The sequence below is a fragment of the Brassica rapa genome, chromosome A02 (genome assembly GCF_000309985.2).
Source record: "Brassica rapa cultivar Chiifu-401-42 chromosome A02, CAAS_Brap_v3.01, whole genome shotgun sequence".
NCBI classification, from domain to species: Eukaryota; Viridiplantae; Streptophyta; class Magnoliopsida; order Brassicales; family Brassicaceae; genus Brassica; species Brassica rapa.
Window position 1 is genome coordinate 13,769,526 of NC_024796.2, and position 14,580 is coordinate 13,784,105.

Consider the following 14,580-nt stretch of genomic DNA (forward strand, 5'->3'; position numbering starts at 1 on the left):
ATTGAGTCATTCATCTTGGGGTATAATCATTCATAGCCCTTGTTCTAAAACGCGGGCTGGGCGGACGTTTAGTCGTCGGATATACGTGGAGCGGAGTAGAGCCATGGCGAATTGGTGTTACTCAGCCAAAAAATCAGAATATAAAAAAAACTGATTTATTTGTAGATTTTAGGTTTAGAATCATATATGTGCCTTAGATTTGATGTATTTTGATTATAACTTACAAGAATAACAAAACAAAACAAAACACTGAAATCGCAAAAGAAAAAAATGAAAAGCGGCGGAAGTTGCAGAGAACGTAATGGGGAAAGTTGAAGAAAAGGTTAATTTGGTCATATGATAATTTATTTAACCTAAGAACTAAAAAAATTGACAAAAGGAGTCCAAGCTACGTCAAACCCGGGTTGCTTAGTATTAAACACACGCTACTGAACCACTAGACTAAGAGACAACGACGTTTTATGTACACATTGTTAATATTATATACCAAAAATGAACATAAAAACTATAAAATTATTTCCCGATTAATCCCCATTTAATTTCTGATTAATAGATTCGACGCTAGACTCTACCGCGCGCGTTGCGCCTAGCGAGTTCTCAAACATGGTTCATAGCCTATCTATATAAAATACCAAATATTATCACGCGAGTAGTTTCTCGGAGTCTTGATTATAATTCCCTACAAAGAGAGATAGGACGAATATAATTTTATTTGTAAGGTTTAATGACAATTTGATGTGAAGATTTGGTTTGTGAATGCTAAGACCAAGTGACTTACTCTATTTGTTACTCTAAATTAGAGTAACTCTATAATAAAATTTAAGTTTGTTCCAATGGTACTCTATTTTAGAGTAGAAAATAGAGTGATAAAAAAAAACAAGTTACTATATATTTGGAGTAAACCTATTTTCCACTATATTATAGAGTGAGAAGTAAAGTATCATTGAAGTATTTTTACTTTAAACTTTATTTTAGAATGAAAAATAGAATGAGATTGAAAATGCCCTAACACAGGACACTGAATGACATCCTTTACAGTATAGTATATGGCCATATAAATGTGAAAGGTCCTGAGGATATTGAGACAGACGAAGGCTTCGTCAATATGAGCGAGAAGTTAAATTGGGGGGGGGGGGGGGGGGGGGGGATGATTATACAGAATGTTACCTACCATGAGTCAGCCAATATATCTAACTGGAATGTGAATATGTAGAGAGGCACAGTGCGCATGTGCAGCCATTGAAGGCATTGGCTAATCAACCAGTCACACTAAAGTAGAGTTTTGGAGTTGGGTTAAAGATGGCACAAGGGTGTAAGTTAAACATACATGTATAACCGTTTACTACATAATCATCTTGAAAGAACTATTGCATAGTACTCTTTTATTGAGATTTTGTATCATCGTCTAGGCTATGTGGAAGGCGTGTTTGATGGGCGGTGCCGACTAGCTTGATTACCGTGTGGCCGCGGCGGTTGGGTACGGATCAAGCAAGTGCATGGATTATGTCATAGTGAAGAATTCTTGGGGACCAAAATGGGGAGAAAAAGGTTGCATTAGGATGAATAAAAACGACACTAGTAAGCTAGAATTGTTTATGTGGAATCAACAAGATTGCTTCTTTCCCAACCAAACTTAAGTGATGTTCATATTAAATCATGTTCTAATATCAAATCCTTAATTTTAACTTTCTTTTTTGTTAATTCTAAACTGGGTAGGTCGCAAAACTGAATAAAAGTACGATCAAGCTTTGACATTTACATACCCCTTTAATATGCACCGAATTACAAAAGTGAAAAAGAAGAAAATATTCGTGTAAACATGAGAATGTTAATTGAAATATAAAAAAAAAAACAAAATCACTATTGTCTTGGAAGTAACACATTAACAGAAGATGTTCCTGCTGTTGACGTGGGACTAATCTCGTCCTCTTCGTTGTCTTCTAACGATCTACCCATAGTCTCACGCGTGAAAAAATAAGTAACCAACACTCCAGCGATACAAACGCCGCCAAGTATCAAAAACGCGATCCTCACGCGTTTCACGTCTGGGAAAACGTCCTCCTCGTAGTGTTTGTGTTTCGTGGCCCACAAGAAACCAACAATTCCAACAATGGCTCCAAGCTTCCCGGCAGCTCCAGAAATTCCATGGCACGTTGACCTAAACCTCGTCGGAAAAAGCTCAGCAGGGATAATAAACGTCGTCGTGTTGGGACCAAAGTTGCTAAAGAAGAAGATCAATCCGTAGAGAACCATAAAGCCTTTATCATTACTCTTCTCATGCTTAGACCGATACCAACTGTATGGTATCCCAGCGGCTAAGTAAACAAGGGCCATAATAAAAAAGCCCATTATCTGAATCTTGACACGGCCCACTCTATCGATGAAATAAACTGTGAACCAGTAGCCAGGGATGGTGGAGCAAGCGGCTACGATGGCTGCGACCTTAGCCACTTCGAAAGCAGAGTCGTAGACGTTTGTGGAATTGGGATGTTTATTGGAGAAGTTAAAGATTTGAGCGAGGAGGAGGTTGCTTGTGTAGAAGACGACGTCCACTAGGAACCAGTTGGCTGAGGCTGCGAAGAGGTCACGGCCGTGGAGGCTGAGGAAACGGCGGGAGAAGAGTTTGTATGAGGATGAAGACGGTTGTTGTTGTGGTGTCTCCGATGACGAATCTTCTTCGGGTATTGGAGGCGTCATGGTTACGGACATGACTCTTTGCATGTCTTTTGTTGCTTGGGTTGCATTGTTCTCTACTAGTGCTGTGTATCTGCATGCATTTATAAAAATGTAAGTAACTGGACCATTGATTTGATTAGTTAGTAGAAAACACTGAAAAGGTGAAAAATTTAAAATAAAGATCTATTCCTCGTTAAAATCATCTAAACGTTATCACTTATCAGTTTTAGACTTTTAGTTAATGGATACTACATATATTCAAAATTTTGTAAAACTTCGTAGCAAAATATGATATTTATTCTGATATAAACATATAAAATGATTTAGGATGTTCTTATTTTCAGCTAAATTAACAATAAAAGGAGAGAGATAATATTATCAAAGCTCATTAAACTGGACCTTAAAACCAATATTGACAATGAATGATTGACATATGTTTTATGCATAGTATATTGTCCTTATTTATAGTAAGTGTGACATTTCTAACACATTAGTTAATCAAACTAATTAGATGATTTTCAATTGATTAATAATCACTTTTGCTTCATAATTAGCGTTTGAATGAATCATCGATAATCATATCAGTCATACATTATATACCACACGGAAGAGACAAAAAGCCAATATCTTCGATTTTTATTTATGAAGCAAAGATAATCAAATTGGGAGAACTTGATTGGAAGAGAGTACCTACTACATATTAGCTGGAGAGACTAATTCCAGTTATAATAAAAGTAAATTAAACTCTGTTTCTTAGCTGGAGCTTATATACACACAAGGCATACTAAAACCATATACTATACAATAAAATGCTAACACTATTGCATACATTATCAATATAATGAGAGGTTGCTTGAAAGGTATAATACCACAGCGTTCTGTATATCTCCCTCACAAATCAGCTTACTTACTACTTACTACTACTAGGAACAAAATCATATCGAATTATTTTGCTTAAATTTTCATGACATTTTTTTCTCACACGATTAAATTTTTAATGACAGAAATAGTATATAGACGATGCATATTTATAAACATGAAAATACAACAAAAACTAAAAATATATTTTGTTTTGTTTTTTTTATGGCTGAAAATAAAAAGAAAAGAGATAATTGAACGGAACCTGGCGGTTTCAGGCATAAGCATTCGCCAGTAGAACGTTAACGCAGCGGGAAGAGCACCGATCATCAGAATCAACCTCCAAGCAATATCCGCTTCAGCCGGAGCCAAAGTCTCTATCCCCGGCGCTCTCGTTATCTCTAAACTCCCTTCTCCGGCGTTCTTGAACGCTTTGCACACAGCCATCGTAACGGCGGAGCTCATCAAGATCCCTAGCCCCTGCATAGAAAACACAGCCGCGATAAAAGCCCCACGCGTCTTCTTATTCGCGAACTCCGACATGATCGTGGCGGAGAGAGGGTAATCTCCACCGATACCGAGTCCAAGAACGAATCTGAAGAAGCCAAGACTCGCCATGACGCAAGAACGGCGAGTGGTGCAGACGGAGAAACCGCAGCCGAAGGAGCTTAAGACCATGATCAAGAGACAAAGACCGTAGACTCGAGTGCGTCCGACCCGGTCGCCTAAGTAGCCGAAGATGAGCTGACCTAAGGCTGTGCCGAGGAGAGCTATGGCGTAAGAAGTGGAGAGAACAGCGGTTCCGACTGGTTGATTGTCGTAATAGATTTTGCTGATCATTTTCAAGACCGGAGCTATACAGAAGAGATCGTAAGCGTCCGTGAAAAGACCCATTCCGGCGACTATTATCGCCTTGAAGTGGTACCACTGTATCCTCGCCGCATCTAACGCGGATAACACTCTCAGCGGCGGCATCGTCGCTTTTTTGAAGTTTCTGAGGAGTTCGTGGAGACACAAACTGAGAACAAGTGAAGTCTTTGTCTCTTTATTATATAATGTTTGAAGAGTTTTTTCTTCGAGAGAGCATCATGGAATATGCTTTTGTGTTGACTAAGAGAAACTCAACACCTTCCTGGATCGAGTCCACTTCCTTTAGTTGACTTCCATAATGTTTTTAATATAAAGTAGGGAAGTATGATTATAAAGTCTTTATTTGTGTTCTCACGATGGGCACAACACAAAAAGGTTTTTCTTTCAAGATTTTTTGTAACTTTATAAATCTCTTTATGTTTTTTTCTTCACTATTTTTGTTAGCCCTATTCTCTTTTGTACTTTTGAATAAGGATATAGTTTTGAGTAACATAAGGAATGTATAGATAACTTAAGGATTTGATCCAAAAAAGAAAAGATAACTTAGGGAAAAGAATTATCAACAATATTTTTTCATTAGGGGAAATTGAGAAAACAAGCAAGGATAATATATCCACATGTCCCGGAAGAGTAAGCCTGATTGAGAATGGACCTGGCAGGCAGAGCTGTTGCACTTGCATTCTGTACAAGCTCCTTGTATGCATATTCTTCCCTTCCTCTAAATCTCACATTTGCTCTTATCTGTTCATATACCACAAGAAGATAGTATTTAGGGTCACAGTTCCTCCAGACGCAGATGGGTGAAAAGAATGTAACATTTCATATCATTGGTTACTATGAAACCCAAAGCATGGTCCAGCCATTCTCGTTTTAACATGTGGCATAAGTAGAATGGAGTTTTGTATTGAGACGGCTCTTTTGACTATCCAACAACGGTGAGAAAAAGAAATGTGAAAGCTTACTTTGATTTTTCTCAATGTAGGCAATTTCTCTCACACCAGTATCGACAAAGACCGATGGGTGGTCCAGCACAGCCTTGGCAGAACTATTGAAAGATACATGTGAGATGACTTTGGAGTGAGTAGTCTTACGATTCTCAGCGTTCATGGTGTTGATTTGTGCATTTGTTTTTTTTTTTCTGGCCTCAAGGGATAGAATCCAAAACCAATCTATTATGGCAGAGTGACCCAAGAAGACTTTTCTATACAAGCAAGCAGTGTAAAGTTAAGACTTCAAAGAGTAAGAACGTATAATTTAAACGGACAAGATGGATAATAAAGGTTTAATCAGTCGAATTCCTTAACAATCTAACTCAATTAGATATATGCGTTAGATTGCTGACCAAGCAACCTTCTTATCAAATTTAATTTCCTCATTTTATGTACAAGTCTCCAGTCACACATTTCATGAATTTAGTAACAGCTTAGCTTCAAAAAAGTTGGTTTAAAAATTAGATCATTTTTATGGAAAGTAATCATAAAATAAGTTTTAAATATGATATTCTAGAAATTGACTGGAGAAATCTTGTTTAGCATACTCTCCTTCACTTCTATTTATGTATGTCATAAGTGATCCAATATTGTTAATCAAACGTTGTTCTGTTTCTTGTTACAAAAATTGTGTTGCTTAGAACTGTTTGTGTTCTTACGTCAGAAAGGGAAATCCTAAAAAACATGAGATGAAGCAACTATGAAATAAAGCAGACATTAATCTCAACTTTAGTGAAATTCTCTCGTGAATGTGTTTTGTTGTTGACACAATAACAAGTTAAGCTTCTTGGATCTATGATCAGGATTCTATTACATCGAATACTTCTTACAAAACCCTGGAGAAGTTTGAAAAAATTTATATTCTGGAATTGGAATGGACCAACCGTTTATACAATGTCACAGGACAAGTAAGCCTGGTCATATTCCCACAATAACCTTTTTGATATTTATTATGTCTAATACAATGACACTCTGGTTAATACAGTTTCCAGATGAAGAATATGCTGATCAGAGATCCAAGATCAAGAAGGTAAGAATGAAGACACAACAACAAAGAAGGATCGTTCACCAAAACCTTATGCTTGTTACTTTTTCCCTGTTTTTTCAGGCATTCTTTCAAATTCATATGAGAATGTCATTTATATCTATCACCGGAAACCAAATTGATCTTTTCACTCCTCAGCCTGATCAAACAATTTGTGGACTTTGAAGTAAGCTTCAGATAACAATTGTGTTCAGACATGGAAGAAGAGACTCACAGTCTCACACTACAGAACTAAAGGATATATATGTATATGCAGTGACAGACAAGGACATGGACATGGTTTACTTACAATGAACATGGATATATATATATATATATATATATATATATATGTTGCTTACAATGTAGGGCTTGGGAACAAAACAGTAAGCCTCTGCTGCCATCTTAAATAGCAATTTTACTATCCTTTTTCCTCAGTCTCCAAGGACAACTGAAACGATTACTATCATAAAAGTGATTAAAAACAAGGAAAAAAAGTTTACTGGCTACACAGGCTATAGGGTAATATATCTGAAACCATACGAAGTATTGAAATGTACCAATAACGACACCAGCTTATCAAAATCATGTCGATTTCACCTTTCGGGGTGTAATCAGATCTTTTTAAAGTTGTTGGGGATAGATCAAAATTAGTAAAACTTAATCCAACCAAGGTCGAAAACTGGATCCGACGCTTTAAAAAGACCCGACTCTTGTCCTTGTATTTCATGTTGTAAGCCGCCGAGAAGAAGACGCAAGGCCTACAACATGAAACAGAAGGGTTAAAAATCGAGTCATTTCAAAGTGTCGGATCCAGTTTTTTTTTTTTACATCTTGGATCAGATTAAGTTTCTTAATTTTGATTTGGCCCCAACAGTTTTTAAATAGATCTGATTACACACCGAAAGGTAAAATAGACATATTTTTAATAAGTTGGTGTCGTTATTGATACATTTCAGTACTTTTTATGGTTTCAGACATATTGTCCTATAGTCTGTGTAGTACAAAACAGTTTGTGCATACTTTTTCCTCACCACTACACCCAAAACAAAGTCAACACTGAGTTAATTCTCACCTTGTTGTTTGGTCAGAAGCATTACTCTTGCATTTATCGAGGGGACTGATATGCGTACTAGATCAGGGCTCTTTAATGTGAAGTGGCGTAGAATAATGTGGGAATTGAGGTAGATAGAGATTGCAACCATATATTTCATCAATCATTTTTATGCTATTGTGCAATGTCGTCTTTAATATATTGCCGACAAAAAAAGAGCAATGCATCTAATTTCTTGACACATGTGAGAATCTTAAAAATGAATATGTACAGAAAAATAGTATATTTTTTGCATGTGACTTTTCTTTAGCTAAGAGAAGCAGAAGAAGGTATGATATCTTCACTTCGTACACTCTTCGCATTTTCTTCTCAGTATATAAAAGTTGCACGTTAAAACTTTGCAAAAACATCGAGTAAATAAAATAACTTGCTTGAGGCTCTGGAGATAGAGGTGGCAATTTGAGAAGTTGTTTCAAGAACACCGACATATTTTCCATTTACCAAAATTATCACACATACTAGTAAATATTAAGTTTTATGAGATTTCAAAGTAAATTATCTCAAATCTGCTATATATTCATGTCCAATCGAAATTTTTGATGTGGAAGCTCTGTATTCTCACACTAAACATCGCAGTGACTTTTGTCTGCATCCAAGCGTATAATCAGAAACCATGCATCATCATACTTACAATAATGAATGCTACATAGATGGTATGGACTATGGAGTAAAGATGATTGAAATATAAGAATCACACATGTGACTAAGTGGCAACGTTTTAGTAAACGCGGATTATCCGATAGTTCGGTAATTGTTCAAATAACACATCATCAAGGTTACCGACATAAAACCATGGATTTGCACAAATTTCTCTTCTTAATTTCCAATTTTGCCTACTAATTTGTCTACTAATTTGTTAACCAAAGCTGGAAGATAGAGAAGGTAAGAATGAAGACGCAACAACAACAAAGGAACTTTCACCAAAACCTGTTGCTTATGACTTTTTCCCCTGTTATTGCATGCAGTAAAGTCTTTCAAATTCATATGAGAATGTCATTCATTTCTCACGTTGATCAAACATTTTGCTTACTGAACAATCACTCTTTTCAATGAAAATGATGGATGGGTAAGAACACGGAATCACAAACTCTGAAACTTTCAATTTCCTTTTCTTTTCCTTCTGCGTCTTCTTTGTGAGCATGACTACTTTAAATAACGTGCAAGCCTTAAATGCAGACTCTGCTGCCACCTTGAATAGTAGTTTTGCTATCCGTTAACTTCTTTTCTCCTCAGTCTATCGAGGATAAACTAAAGCCATCACTATCAAACAAGTGATGAAAAAAGAAAAAAAAAACAAATGTGCGCACTTTTTCCTTACCAATACACCCAAAACAAAGACAACAATGAATTAGTTCTCACCTTGTTGTTTGGTCAGAATCACTCTTTAATGTGAACGAAAGAGAAAACAGCTTCACAAGTATTTATCAATACACAAGTCAAAATCTGCCTTGAGCAACTTTCTTTAATTGAAGTAGCTTAGAATGATGTGGGAATTGAGTTTGATAGAGATTGCAGTAAGATTTACAAACACTAGAATATTCAAATGGTATAACTTTTGCAGTGAAGGAATATATATTTAATTAGAATTTGGTTAAGAATTTCGTTTATTTATATTTTTTGGTCAGAAAGTTAACCTTTTCTTAAGTAATAATACATTTTTGTAGCTAAGTGCATCTTCATTGTTCAACATTTTATATTGTGCATGGTGTTATATAGTATTGATTGCAGACAGAAAAGAAATGCATCTAGATTTTTGACACGTGAGAATCTTAAAAGTGAATCATTTGTAGAGAAAAATATTTTTGCATGCGACTTTTCTTTAGTTAAGAGAAGCAGAAGAAGGTATGTCTTCACTTCATACCAGGAATTCTACTCGAGTCCTTCTAACTTGTAAATGCGAGTACCCGATTGCAGTGGGAGAGTATATCTCCGCGATACATAAAGGTTTTACATCAAACCTTAGCAAAAACATCAAGTAGTGGCACTAACACATTAATAACTTGGCCTCATCTTTTTCAAAAAAAAAACACTTAGCCTCAGGCTGTGCAGATACAGGTGATGAGAGATTTGAGAAGTTTCAAGAACACTGAAATGTTCTCGTGGCTAGCAAATTTACCAAAATTACAAGAGTGAGCAGGGTTTAAGAATGAGTGTTACAGAGGATTGAAATAGGAATCACTCATCTAACCAAACGGCAGCGTTTAATAAACGCCGATTATCCGTAGTTTGAGAACTGTTCAAATAACATGCGATCAAGGTTCCGACATAAAACCATGGATTTGCACAAATTTCTCTTCTTAATTTCCATTTTTGTCTACTAATTTGTTTTCTCCTCCTGATTAAGTGTATTAACCTTTTTGCGTAATAAAAAAATTAGAGAAGGATTTGTACGTTTGTGCAAAGGAATCTAAAAATATAAACCAAATAAAAAAATTAGAGCAAATCAACGATTAGCAGTATTTAGTTTCTCATTATTATAACATCGGGGATGGGTTGGTTTGATTTGTCTGCTTACTTCGAGTAAGGTCTAGTCGACCAGATTCAGAACGTGACAATGTGACTTCCACTGCTTCATTATGACAAATCGATTAGGTACTCCACCTCACTTAATTAATCCTTAATTTTAATACTTAGATGTGTGTTGCTGTCATTTAGATTTATTATTATTTTAATTTGTTTATATCATAATTTTGAAATTTCACATGTTTAAGAAATAGCGTATGCCATAATTTAATATCATTCATTTATTTGTATATTACGTTTCCTAAAGAACAATATCATAGGATATTACATTTCTCTTACAAGTTACAACGTGTAGAACTTATAAAAATCCCATAATCGCAGTGTATATTTACATTAATTACTCTATTTATATCTTAAAATGAATAACGTGTACAAAAATTCGACTTAAAATTTATTTAAAAATGATTCTCCATATGAAGTGTTGATTTCTGATTTCTATGTTCTGAAAAATGCCAAATAAGAGGAAAAAATGATACGAACAGCTTCGAAAAGAAATTGCCAATAAAAGGTATTTAAAGTCCCAAAACGCATAAATAACCAATTTTTTAAAATCAGAATATCTTAATATTGATCTTCTAAGGGATATTAAAGGCTAAAACCCAGAACTTCCAGTTTTAACAAAACAAAAAGGCATAGATAAACGCACCATTTATATACAAAAATCAGTGTCACATTTAATCTTAGCTATAGATATATACTCCATCCTTTTCATAAAATTTTATATTCTAGAAAAAAAATTTGTTTCAAAAAAATTTATATTTTTTACGTTTTTAATGCATATTTTATTAACTAATTACAAACTCCAAAAAACTTAATTGCATTTATTGAATATTCATCGACTTAAAATTATGGAAAATAGATAATCACAAAATTTTGAAAATTTGATATGTTTTATAAAAATGTTTAGAAAATATAAAATATATAACATTTTAAAACATAGGGAGTATATGTTAATGTGATGATGATACAATGAAAGCATTTTATTATCAAATAAAATTAAGAGAAATTAATCACAAGAGATTTTATTTTAAGAAAAAGGGGAAACTGGTTTAGTCAAAAAAAGAGGGGAAAATGGTATTTTGTAGTACCCATATGTAAAACATTTAATATGCTTACATATTTTCTGAATAAAATTAGCTTTGATACAACATTTTCATTTTTAAAAAAGTGTTCTCACACGTTTATATACATTCCAGTTATATATGTCATATGGAATATATACCAAGTTTTGATTTATTTAATTTAATTCGTATCATGGAAATAAATCGTGAATTAAATGACTAATAATAGACAATGTTGAAAGTAAATTAAAAAAAAAAAAACAACAGAAAAGCGCGTTCGTCTCCTATAAAACATGCTCGTCTCTCTCTCTAGCTCCACACTTATCACGCCACCTCACCATCCTCCCTCTCGCTTTGGATACTCCTTCCAATGGATATCCGACGGAGGCCTCCTAAACCGCCGGTTAACAACCCTAACCGCTTCTCCGACGATGACGATCAACGCCGGACAACAACGATTCCTCCCAAGGCGTCGGACGCGCTCCCTCTCCCTCTCTACCTCACCAACGCCGTCTTCTTCACTCTCTTCTTCTCCGTCGCCTACTACCTCCTCCACCGCTGGCGCGACAAGATCCGTTACAACACCCCTCTCCACGTCGTCACCGTCACCGAGCTCGGCGCGCTCATCGCCCTCGTCGCCTCCTTCATCTACCTCCTAGGCTTCTTCGGCATCGACTTCGTCCAATCGTTCATCTCACGCGCCGACACCAACGACACCGATACTAACGATTTCGAAGACCACCGCCTCGTCACGTGCCCACCCAGGGGCGGACGTCGGTTGGATTTGGAAAGAGGTGTGGCACGTGCCTCTTTAAATAATTAATCTAAATTTTATTTATTTATATATCCTTATCTTTGTTTAAATTACATTTTGCACCCCATACTAAATTACTCTCTAGATCCACCCCCATCACCGATCGTCTCCGTCGCCAAATCGCCGATTCCCGATCCGACGTTTCCGGAGGAAGACGAGGAGATAGTGAAATCCGTAATCCACGGCGCGATCCCTTCCTACTCCCTCGAGTCCCGTCTTGGAGACTGCAAGAGAGCGGCGACGATACGGCGCGAGGCGCTGCAGAGGATCACCGGGAGGTCGATCGAAGGGTTACCGTTGGATGGGTTCGATTACGAGTCGATATTGGGGCAATGCTGCGAGATGCCTGTCGGGTACGTGCAGATACCCGTGGGGATCGCTGGGCCTTTGTTGCTTGACGGGTATGAGTACTCTGTTCCGATGGCTACGACGGAAGGGTGTTTGGTTGCTAGCACTAATAGAGGATGCAAGGCTATGTATGTCTCTGGTGGAGCGACGAGTACGGTGGTTAAGGATGGTATGACGAGAGCGCCTGTGGTTAGGTTCGCGTCGGCGAGGAGGGCTTCGGAGCTTAAGTTTTTCTTGGAGGATCCTGAGAACTTTGACACGTTGGCTGTTGTCTTCAACAGGTCCATGTCTCATCTCTTTTGATTTGACTTTTTGTGCATATGCATGATGATGACTGATGAGTCTAGAATGAAGTAGTGTTAGGACATTTGGGTTGGGGTATTTAGGACCAGTGTTAGGACATTTGTCGGATCGAGTCGGTTCGGACGGGTTTCGATTTTTATAAAACCCGAAGTGGACAAAAGCAAAAAAACCGAAAAAATCACAAAAACCCAAGTTAAACCTGGAGAGACCGAAAATGATTCAGATAATTTTGGGTTTTTCTGGTTATTTTTTATTTATAAATTATATTATATGTATAGAAATTAAAAATAATTAATATTTTTTTATTATATTTCAAATATTCTGATATCTGTTTGCTTCTTGGTTTTTTGGGTTTTCGTGTTTAGAGAAATAGAAACAGTTTGAAATTTTTTGTAAATTCTGGTCTGGTTTTGGATTTTTTTGTTTGGTTGTTTTCAGGTTTAGGATAATAGTGACTGTGTTACAAAAAAAAGGATAATAGTGATTTGATTTAAAGATTTGAAATTTGATCCACTGACGAAGTGTTCTTGTGGTTTGCAGGTCAAGTAGATTCGCGAGGCTGCAGAGTGTTAAGTGTACACTTGCGGGAAAGAATGCTTATGTAAGGTTTAGTTGTAGCACTGGTGATGCTATGGGGATGAATATGGTATCCAAAGGTGTCCAGAATGTTCTTGAGTTCCTCACTGATGATTTTCCTGACATGGATGTCATCGGAATCTCCGGTGAGTCCCTTTCTTCTGTGCGTGATTCATTTGACTCTAGATTTAGCTTAAATTTTGATATTTTTGTGTTTAATTGTTTCAGGTAACTTCTGTTCGGACAAGAAACCTGCAGCTGTGAACTGGATCGAGGGACGTGGCAAATCAGTGGTTTGCGAGGCAGTAATCAAAGGAGAGATTGTTAACAAGGTGTTGAAAACGAGCGTGGCTGCTTTAGTGGAGCTGAACATGCTCAAGAACCTCACTGGCTCTGCTGTTGCAGGCTCTCTAGGTGGATTCAACGCTCACGCCAGCAACATAGTCTCTGCTGTGTTCATAGCTACTGGCCAAGATCCAGCTCAAAACGTAGAGAGCTCTCAATGCATCACAATGATGGAAGCCATTAACGACGGGAAAGACATCCACGTCTCCGTCACTATGCCATCTATTGAGGTAAATTAATCAAAATGTATGGAGTTTTTTTGAATTTGCGAGATTTGATTTTGGTTTTGGTCTTGGAATCTCTCTCAGGTGGGGACAGTGGGAGGAGGAACACAGCTTGCGTCTCAATCAGCGTGTTTAAACCTGCTGGGAGTTAAAGGAGCGAGCACGGAGTCGCCGGGGATGAACTCAAGGAGGCTAGCGACGATAGTGGCGGGAGCAGTTTTGGCGGGAGAGTTATCTTTAATGTCAGCAATAGCAGCTGGACAACTTGTGAAGAGTCACATGAAATACAATAGATCCAGCAGAGACATATCTGGAGCAACGACAACAACATGATCTGAGTCATCATTGTCGTCATCTGTGTGGCCCAAAACTAGAAGGACAAAAAATCTAAAGAAGGCAGGCTTTTACAACTCATTCACTCATAACTCTCTGGTGGACATGTTTAGCCATGTGGGTGGTGCCTTGCCTTGTTTTGTTCAATAAAAGCTTAATTGTTTTTTTTTGTTTAACTTGAAACTCTTTTTTGGGGATTAAGGGTGAGATAGAGAGCGAGAACATGTTTCTTCTTTTCTCTCTCACTCATGGATAATTCATGTTCTTCTTTGATATATGTCTAATCTTTGTCTGGTGTTTGTTAGGAAATGGTGTTCATATGATAAAAATGTATGCAGTTACGTTTGGGGACAAGAACACTCAGGATTTTTCTCTGTTTGTTTCATTTCATTTATAATATTATATGAACTGCATGTGTGTTGGGACATCTCTCTTTAGTAGTTTTAGGTAAGTGGTAATAAGATACTTGTTGTCCAAAAAAAAAAGATACGGATCCTATTTGCTTTCATAAGACTCCACCTA

The 14,580-nt window shown here is 36.8% G+C and overlaps 2 protein-coding genes across 2 annotated transcripts; one reads left to right on the forward strand and one right to left on the reverse strand.

Annotated features, from left to right (window-relative positions):
- Positions 1–1,713: 1,713 nt before the first annotated feature.
- On the reverse strand, positions 1,714–4,509 carry LOC103853028 (probable inorganic phosphate transporter 1-9). Its single transcript, XM_009129930.3, has 2 exons — positions 3,800–4,509; positions 1,714–2,767 (listed from the first exon to the last, which is right to left on the reverse strand). The coding sequence occupies exons 1-2, from the start codon at positions 4,507–4,509 to the stop codon at positions 1,861–1,863; spliced, it is 1,617 nt and encodes a 538-aa protein (XP_009128178.2). The 3' UTR covers positions 1,714–1,860.
- Positions 4,510–11,383: 6,874 nt separating this feature from the next.
- LOC103853029 (3-hydroxy-3-methylglutaryl-coenzyme A reductase 1) lies at positions 11,384–14,401 on the forward strand. Its single transcript, XM_009129931.3, has 5 exons — positions 11,384–11,909; positions 12,015–12,558; positions 13,121–13,302; positions 13,385–13,731; positions 13,810–14,401. Exons 1-5 carry the CDS (start codon positions 11,486–11,488, stop codon positions 14,056–14,058), a joined length of 1,746 nt encoding a protein of 581 aa, XP_009128179.1. The 5' UTR covers positions 11,384–11,485; the 3' UTR covers positions 14,059–14,401.
- The last annotated feature ends 179 nt before the right edge of the window (positions 14,402–14,580 follow it).

Coding starts and splice junctions, on each gene's coding strand:
- LOC103853029 (XM_009129931.3), top strand. CDS start 11,486: ATGGATATCCGACGGAGGCCTCCTAAACCGCCGGTTAACAACCCTAAC. Junction 11,910..12,014: donor TCGGTTGGATTTGGAAAGAG/GTGTGGCACGTG, acceptor ATTACTCTCTAG/ATCCACCCCCATCACCGATC. Junction 13,732..13,809: donor TCACTATGCCATCTATTGAG/GTAAATTAATCA, acceptor AATCTCTCTCAG/GTGGGGACAGTGGGAGGAGG.
- LOC103853028 (XM_009129930.3), bottom strand. CDS start 4,509: ATGCCGCCGCTGAGAGTGTTATCCGCGTTAGATGCGGCGAGGATACAG. Junction 2,768..3,799: donor CTTATGCCTGAAACCGCCAG/GTTCCGTTCAAT, acceptor AAATGCATGCAG/ATACACAGCACTAGTAGAGA.